Raw genomic sequence first — 8,304 nt, forward strand, 5'->3', positions numbered from 1 at the left:
CCTGGCCTCCCGTGTGGGGCGGGAACGGAAGAGGTGGGGACCCCCCAGCCCCTCGACGCCGCAGAATCGAGGTGTGTGACACGGAGATGCAGGAACTTTATTGGGGAAACGGAAACTGAGGGTCCAAAGTGCAAGTGTCCACCCCCGTGGGGGAGGGGGCGCCCTCAGCCCCCCTCCGGCCCCCAGTGGAGGCCCAGGGCCTGCAGCTTTCGCCTCAGGTAGTTCTTGAGCTGGGGCAGGCCGCGCTGGGACTCCAGCTCCTCGAAGGGCAGCTGTGGGGAGAGGGCAGCGGTGAGCACGGGGCGGGCGCGGGGCACGGCGTGCGGGCGGGCGTGCGGGCGGCTCACCGGCAGCAGCTGGTAGCCTATGAGGCCCAGGTGGCGCTCTCGTAGCGCCCGGGAGCCCAGCAGCACGCGGCTGTCGCGGCAGAAGTGCCAGCGTTCACGCAGCATCAGCACCACCCTGCGGGGCATCCGGAGGACGTGGGGCTCGGGCTGCAGCCCCCCGGGGGGGGGCGCCCCCACACACACACCCCCTTACCTCTGGACAGGGTCCCCGGTGGTGGCCTGGGTCCGGGGAGGGTAGGGCAGGAAGGGTTCCTGCGTCCTCGTGGGGAGCACGGCCCCAGAGCTGCTCACGCATAGCAGGAAGTCTGTGGGGGAGGGCCGGGCAGCTGCGGGGTCTGGCCTGACCCCACCACCACCCAGGGGTCCCTCCCGCTGCCCAGCCTCACCTGTGCAGTAGCCGGGGGGCACCGTCAGGTCCTGCAGGTACCTCTCTTCCCCCAGCAGCTGGCGCAGCCCTTCAGCGACCATGTCCTTGTGACTGGGGGGAGAGGGGGGATCCTAGCTGTCAACCCCCACCCTCTGGGTTCCTGCGTGACGGCTAGGGGCGCCAGGCCCGTCCCCCTGGCCCCGGCCACCTGTACTTGCAGCGGGCACGGTCAGTGATGAGGGGCTGGGGGAACACGGGCACTTGCTGCCGGCGCGGGAGGCGGGGGCCTTGGTAGCCTGCCAGCTCCAGCTCCACGGCCACATCCAGCAGGGAGAGGTAGCGCCGCAGGATGACAGCATGAGGGGTGCCTGTGGGGAGGGGGTCGGGGCTTGAGAGGGACCGCCACAAACCACGGGGCTCCCTGGGGCACCGCACGCACCGCTGACGTGGTTGATGAAGGCGGGGGAGAAGACCAGGTGTAGGGCCCGCGGGGGCAGGCGCTGCAGCTGGCAGAGCGACATGAGGATGTTGGCGGTGGCCAGGGGCGCCGCGTCCGCCTCCCGGGCCAGGATCCTCTCAAGGCACGGCGTGAACCGCTGCTCCAGCGGCACGTAGTTGAGCCGCCCAAAAGGCAGGACCAGCTTCTGCACCACCTGGGGGAACGTGGGCAGTCACCCAGCCGCCCAGGACCCCCGGCCCTGCTCAGGGGACGCCCGGCCGCGGGGTTGGGCCCTTCGACCTGGAGAAGCTAAAGGGAGGAGAAACTTGGGGAGCCCTGCAGAGCTAGTTCCCGGGGCCGGCGCCCCCACCTTGCTGCTGAGCTGGTCCTCCTGGGTCACCAGGAAGTGGGCGATGGCTTCCAGAAGCTGCGGCTCCCGCAGCCGGTGCCTGGCCAGGTGCTGGGCCAGGAGCACCATCACGTGGGGTGTCAGTTCCTCCGGCCTGGCCTCTGCAGAGAACCGCCGGTCAAGCCGCACCCCCCGACCCCGGCCAGCCCCCAGCCACGCCCCCCTCGGCCCAAGCCCGCCCTACCGCCACGCCCTCTTGGCCCAACCACACCCTTGACCAAGGCCCGCCCCCCAGCCACGCCCCTTGGCCCAGACTCGCCCCAGCCACGCCCTCTTGACCAAGGCCCGCCCCAGCCACGCCCTCTTGGCCCAGACTCGCCCCCAGCCACGCCCTCTTGGCCCAGACTCGCCCCAGCCACGCCCTCTTGGCCCAGACTCGCCCCAGCCACGCCCTCTTGGCCCAGACTCGCCCCAGCCACGCCCTCTTGGCCCAGACTCGCCCCAGCCACGCCCTCTTTACCAAGACCCGCCCCCAGCCACGCCCTCTTGGCCCAGACTCGCCGCCCCCAGCCACGTCCTCTTGGCCCAGACTCTCCCCCAGCCACGCCCTCTTGACCCAGACTCGTCCCCCAGACACTGCACCCTTGGCCCGGGCCCGCACCCAGCCACGCCCCCTTCCCCCGAAGCACCTGCCAGGCTGCGGATGAGAGTCTGCTGTGGGGACCTCGCGAAGCGGGGGCAGCTCAGGGCAGCTTCCAGCCCATCTTGCCGGCTCAGCTTCGGAGGGGGCGGCGGCGGCGGCGGCGGCGGCTTCGGCTTCGGCGGGAGCCGGGACCTGCGCTGCTGCTCCAGGGTGCGCACCAGGGACCCCTCAGCTGGGAACCCTGAGGGGTAGAGGACGTTTCAGACCCAGGCAGTGGACGCCATGCCCGTCCCCACCGCCTGGACGGGTAATCGGGGCCCTGGCACGATGGGAGGCGCCCTGAGCGCAGGGTGGCAGGCAGAGCAGCGTGTGGGGAGGCCCAGGCCGAGGCGGCAAATGCAGGCTGCTCTGGAGGGGGGGGAGCCCTGGCCAAACCGGCCTAAGGGCTGCTGGGCTTCTGCTGTCCTCGAGGTCTGCTTTGGGGTGCGCCCCTCCAGGTGAGCCGCAAGAGGTCTCTCTTTTTTTTTTTTTTGTCACCAGGGTTATCGCTGGGGCTCAGGGTCAGTACTACAAACCCACTGTGCCAGGCGGCCATTTTCACTTAAAAAAAATTTTTTTTTTCCCTTTTGTTGCCTTTGTTGTTTATCGTCGTTGTTCCTGCTGCTGTCATTGTTGCTGTTTAGGAAAGAGAGAAATGGAGAGAGGAGAGGAAGAGAGAGGGGGAGAGAAAGACACCCACAGACCTGCTTCACCGCCTGTGAAGTGACCCCCTGCAGGTGGGGGGGGGGGGCTCGAACCCGGATCCTTAGGCCGGTCCTTGCGCTTCGCGTGTGCGCTTAACCCTCTGCGCCACTGCCCGGCTCCCCATTTTTACCTTTTTTTCCTGTTTTATTCGATAGGACAGAGAGAAATTGTGAGGGGAGAAGACAGAGGGAGAGAGCACGAGAGACACCTGCAGACCTGCTTCACCACTTGTGAAGGGACCCCCCTGCAGCTGGGGAGCCGGGGCTCGAACCCGAGTTCCGGTATTAGAACTACTGCAGGCCCGCGAGTCCCCCCCTTCCCTGCTCTGGGGCTCCCCCTGCTCCCCCTCCTCACCCAGTAAGGCGGCGAGGTGCAGACACACGTGGATGGTCTGGGTGTCGAAGGCGGGGCAGTGCCGGATGATGAGGCGACTCAGGTCCTGCAGGGTGGAGGGCTCCACGGGCGGGGGTCGCGGCCGGGCCCCCATGAGCTGGCCCAGCCGCCGCAGCGCCACGGGGTAGTGGTGGGCCCGTACCTTGCTGGGGTTCTGGCCCAGCCAGCGCAGCAGCTCCCCGGGGCTCCGGGCCTGCTCCAGAAGCCTCTGCAGCCCCTGCGCTGGGCCTGCGGGGGGCCCCCCTCCAGGAGGCCGGTCTCCCCACCTGCCGGGGCCCAGGCAGCAGGGCTGCACCGGCGGGAAGAGCAACAGGCTGGACAGCCGAGCTGTGGAAGCCGGGGCGGAGAGCAAGACTCGAAGCATGGAATTGGGTGATGGAGACCCTGGGGGGTGGGGGTGGGGGGCGCAGAGAAAAGGGGTGAGGTTGGCTTCGAAGCGGGGATCAGGCCTGCTGCCTACCGGGAAGTTGGGGCACCCCGCCCCTCCGGCCTTGGAAACAGGTGGCATGTCGCCCGGGGGCCGGGGAGAAGTGGGGGCACTCGGGGGGGTGGGGGGAGAAGGTGGGCGCGCCCGGGGACACCCTGGCCGGGGAGACAGTGGGGGGCGCCCGGGGAGACCCCGCGGGTCAGTGGGGGTGGGGGCGTACAGGGAGAATATGGGGGGCGCTCGGGGGCACCCAGTGGGTCAGGGTGGGGGCGCTCGGGGTCACCCTGGGCCAAGGAGACAGTGTGGGCGCCCGGGGTCACCCTGGGCCAAGGAGACGGTGGGGGCGCTCGGGGTCACCCCGCGGGTCAGGGGGGTGGGGGCGCACAGGGAGAATGTGGGGGGCTCTCGGGGGCTGGGGTCACGACTGTGGGGAGCCGGGGCGCCCCTCCGGGGGGGTCCAGACGTCCATGTCGGGCGCCACGGTGACCTTGGCCGGGGCTCAGTCCACCTGTCGCGGCCCCCAGCCCGGTGGAGGCGGCGCCCAGGGGGCAGCACCGGGACCCCGCACCCCCGGCCCGGGACACCAGGGGGCACGCCGGCCCTCCCGCCTCGCGCCGTCCCCCGCAGGCGCCGCCCCTACATGGCTGCCTCGGACCCGCGCAGGCCGCTCCCTCGCTCGCTCTCGGGACCCGGGAGCCGAGCTCCCCCCACGGCCTCCTCATCAGCGGGCCGCCGAGTCCGCCACCTTCCCAGCAGCCCCGGCGGCCCCGCCCGACCGCCAGTCGCGGCTCGGGTCGCGCCCGCTTCTGACGTGGCTCCCGGCAAACCCCGCGCGCGGCCCCGCCCCCCGCGGCCGGAGAGCTGCGCGCGCACCTGGGGGCGGGGGCCGAGCGGGCGGGGCAGGGCCAGTCCCCGCCCCTCGGGGCTCCCCCTCCTGGGTCCCGGCCCCCCCTCTCCCCGCCCCTCCACGCGCAGACCCGTACCAAGAATGAAAGCTTGATAGCTCGTCAGTTTGCAGGTGGTCCAGAGAAGCCCCTCTCAGCACCCCTGCCCAGGAGCCCCAGATCAGCCCAGGGCAGCGGCGCCCATGCAGACAGGCAGGCAGACACACACACACACACACACACACACACACACACACACGCCAAGAGTGAAAACTTCACAGTTCTTTAATCCGCTCGGATTGCAGAGAAGCCCCTCCCAACGCCCCTTCACCACTTGCCCCCGGGGCCCCCCAATCATTCCAAGGGCACCTGAGAGTCTAGAGGTGGCAGAGTCTTCAGCCCGAGCCCTTGGCATGGCCCAGGGGCGTGGCCCGGCTCTGCCCAGGGCCCAGGCAGCGACAACAGCTGTCTGGCCCCAAGGAGGCCTCGGTCAGTGGGGCCTGCGGGCAGGCAGCCCGGGGAGGTGGCCCCGAGCCGTGCAGGTCACAGGGAGGGACTCTCCGGCGCAGGGCAGGGCTCCAGGGCAGCGAGAAGAGGCAGGACGGAGACGCGGGCCTCGGCAGGCAGCAGCTGTCCCTGTGGCGCGGGGAGCAGGGCCCCGTGGTGCCCAGGGCACGGGGAGGCACTACGGACGGTACATGGCGAAGGCCAGCAGGCTGAGCAGCAGGGTGAAGCCGGCCAGCCCCACGGTGGCGGTCAGCGGGAAGAAGGGCCGGTACTGGATCTGACAGTACCACAGCAGCAGCAGCAGCAGCAGAAGCAGGGGCAGCAGTAGGCTGCCAACCTCCAGCCCGGAGGGGTTGGGCTCGGCCCCGGGCGGACAAGGGGCGTGCGGGGGGCCCGTCCGAGTGGATATGTGGCAGTGGAGGACGCAGCTGGGGGGCAGGTGCAGGCTGCCCAGGGTCTGCGAGTCGTCGGCCAGCAGCTGCCCTTGGTAGATGAGCCGGACCTGCTGCTCCCGCCCGGGAAACTGGGTCCTGGGGAGAGAGGACCCTGGGTGAGAGAGCAGGCCTCAGGCAACCCTAGTCCCTCGCCCCCCCCCCAAAAAAAAACCCTCCCTGCCACCCACCCCCATCGAGGCAGCAAGGGGGCCATCTCCAGATACATCAGGGGAGCCAAGTGCTGCGCAAGCATTTGGGGTGCTGGTCCCTGTCTGACAACAGGAGCCCTATTTCTGAGGATCCTTTCAATTGGGGGTACCCCGTGGGCATGACGTACCTTTTCAGGGAGCCCACGGTGTCGTGGGGCCAGGCCCTGGCCACCTGCTCCGAATCGTTGAGGAACTTCAGCCGAAGCACCAGGGGCTCTTGGGGGGAGTCCGGGGCTGGGGGTGGCATGGCGGGCTGCCCCGTGCCCGGCCCCGGTGGCTGTGTGGTCAAACCTCTGTGTCTCAGGCTGGTGGTCTCTGCTCCCGGCGCCTCCCCTCGGACGCTGTCACCCCCTGCCATGGCTTCTGCTGGCTGTGCTGGCGCCGGGGTCTCCGGCGGCTGGGGCAGCGGCGGCTGGGGGCCCTCGGTTGTGTGGGTGGAGACCCAGGCGAGGGCCATCGCCAGCAGGCAGGTGAGCACCACGAAAAGGACCGTCACCTCATCACCCACTCCTTCAATCAGGGCCATGGCAGCGGCCAGGCTACCGAGCTGGAAAGGCAGAGACGCGGGGAGCGGCTGGTTCTCACCCAGGGCTGCGGCGCCCCGCCAGCGTGTCCCCCGCCAGCTCCTCTGCCCCTTCCCCAAACCCCACTCAGGGCCGTCTCCTTCCCACCAGCTAATGCCAGCTCCTGACTTAGTGTCACCCGAGTTCTAGGCCGCCCAAGCTTCACCCCTGAGATTACAGCCTTGACCTTCCCACCCACCTGCCCCCAAAGCCCACACTTCCCAAACTTCACCCCGAAGCGCGCTTATTCTCCTTATTCTGCTCCATCCCGAAGTTTACGCGCTCCCCCCCACCCCCAGCTGACCTACTCCTCTATCCCTAAAGTTTCCCCAGTGGGATGGGCAAGGACATGCATGCCGCCCCCTCCCACCCCGTTACTATTTAGCATTTCCCAAGCCCCACCCCGCGGGCACCGGGCAGCCTCCCTGGGCACCCCACGCCAAACCCCGGCCCCTGGTCATCAAGAGGCTCCCAGGGGTGCCACTCCGCCCGCTCCTCTGCCCGGGCCACTCCGGGGAGCCTCTCCCGCCGGGACCCCCCGCCCCGGGCAGCTGAGCTGCGGCTGGTCCACCCCGCGCCCCAGCACCCTTCCAGCCCCGGGCGAGCGAGCACAGGAACTCACCGCCCGGCTCCCGCAGCTCCATCGCGGCTGCGGACACTTCCGGGCGGGCGGGCGGGCGGCCGCGAGCTGGTAGCACCTGCAAGCGCGCCCACAACCCACCCGCCGCGCGCGCGGTGCACGGTGGGATTTGTAGTCCAAAACAGGCCCCGCCTCCTGCAGCCACGTGCGGCTCGCGGCGGCCGCTTCCAGGCCTCGGAGAATGGGCGGTCGCGCGGGGCACTCTGGGGTTTGTAGTCCATTCAGGCCCGCCCCCTACCGCCACGTGCGGCTCAGGTCGACCTCTGTTCCGCCCCGCGAGTGGGCAGCGCACTGGGGGCGTGTGTCACCTTAAGAGCCCAGATCAGCCAGAGCATCAACCAGAGATGCGGAGATTCAGGGTCTTGGGAGAAAGAACTTTGGAAATAAAGTATGTATACACATTTATATTATATTAAAACAGATCACTATCCAAGTGAGCTATTTCGCATCGACTTTTTTTTTAATATTTATTTTATTTATTTATTTATTCCCTTTTGTTGCCCTTGTTGTTTTATTGTTGTAGTTATTATTGTTGTTGTCATTGTTGGATAGGACAGAGAGAAATGGAGAGAGGAGGGGAAGACAGAGAGGGGGAGAGAAAGATAGACACCTGCAGACCTGCTTCACCACCTGTGAAGCGACTCCCCTGCAGGTGGGGAGCCGGGGTTCGAACCGGGATCCTTATGCCGGTCCTTGTGCTTTGCGCCACCTGCGCTTAACCCGCTGCGCTACCGCCCGACTCCTTTTTTGTTTGTTTGTTTGTGAAGCGTCCCCTCTGCAGGCAGAGACTAACCGGGGACTTGAACTCAGGTCCTTGCGCCTGCTAATGTGTGTGCTGTAGCAGATGCGTCACTGCCCAGCCCCCAAGCGTGGACTTTAGAACCTGACAGCAAAGCTGAGCCCTCATCCTGTCCTTACTAGCCATGTGACCTTGGCCGTGCTATCGGATCTTAAAACATGTGCTTACCGCATGACTCCCAAAGCAGTGGTAAGGGAAGACATTAAGTGCGTTTTTTGTTTTTTTGTTTTTTAATCTTTTTTTGTTGGATAGAGACAGCCAGAAATTGAGAGGGTAGAGGAGACAGAGAGGAGAGAGAAACGGAGACACCTGCAGACCTGCTTCACGGCTTGTGAAGCTTTCCCCATGCAGGTGGGGACTGGAGGCTCAACCTGGGTCCTTGAGCCCTGTGACATGTGCGCTCAACCAGGTGCGCCACCACCCAGTCCCGTTTTTGTTTTTGTTTTAGGGCCAGAGAAAGTTCACCAGGTATGTCACACACAGAACTCAGAGAATCCTGGAAGGTGTTATGGCAACAAAAGAAGGTTCTTCCCCTCGTGTCGCTCCAGCTCTGTCTCTG

General features: G+C 67.1%; 2 protein-coding genes across 2 annotated transcripts; both read right to left on the reverse strand.

Moving 5' to 3' along the window:
* Positions 1 to 79: 79 nt before the first annotated feature.
* FASTK (Fas activated serine/threonine kinase) lies at positions 80 to 4,503 on the reverse strand. Its single transcript, XM_007536622.3, has 10 exons — positions 4,350 to 4,503; positions 3,244 to 3,666; positions 2,192 to 2,386; positions 1,524 to 1,663; positions 1,154 to 1,367; positions 923 to 1,082; positions 734 to 825; positions 541 to 652; positions 348 to 462; positions 80 to 272 (listed from the first exon to the last, which is right to left on the reverse strand). Exons 1-10 carry the CDS (start codon positions 4,429 to 4,431, stop codon positions 165 to 167), a joined length of 1,641 nt encoding a protein of 546 aa, XP_007536684.2. The 5' UTR covers positions 4,432 to 4,503; the 3' UTR covers positions 80 to 164.
* A 357-nt stretch (positions 4,504 to 4,860) lies between these two features.
* TMUB1 (transmembrane and ubiquitin like domain containing 1) lies at positions 4,861 to 7,063 on the reverse strand. The gene is made up of 3 exons (XM_007536621.3): positions 6,929 to 7,063; positions 5,872 to 6,290; positions 4,861 to 5,630 (listed from the first exon to the last, which is right to left on the reverse strand). The coding sequence occupies exons 2-3, from the start codon at positions 6,267 to 6,269 to the stop codon at positions 5,279 to 5,281; spliced, it is 750 nt and encodes a 249-aa protein (XP_007536683.1). The 5' UTR covers positions 6,270 to 6,290; positions 6,929 to 7,063; the 3' UTR covers positions 4,861 to 5,278.
* Positions 7,064 to 8,304: the final 1,241 nt, after the last annotated feature.

This window comes from Erinaceus europaeus, chromosome 8 (assembly GCF_950295315.1).
Source record: "Erinaceus europaeus chromosome 8, mEriEur2.1, whole genome shotgun sequence".
Lineage (NCBI taxonomy): Eukaryota > Metazoa > Chordata > Mammalia > Eulipotyphla > Erinaceidae > Erinaceus > Erinaceus europaeus.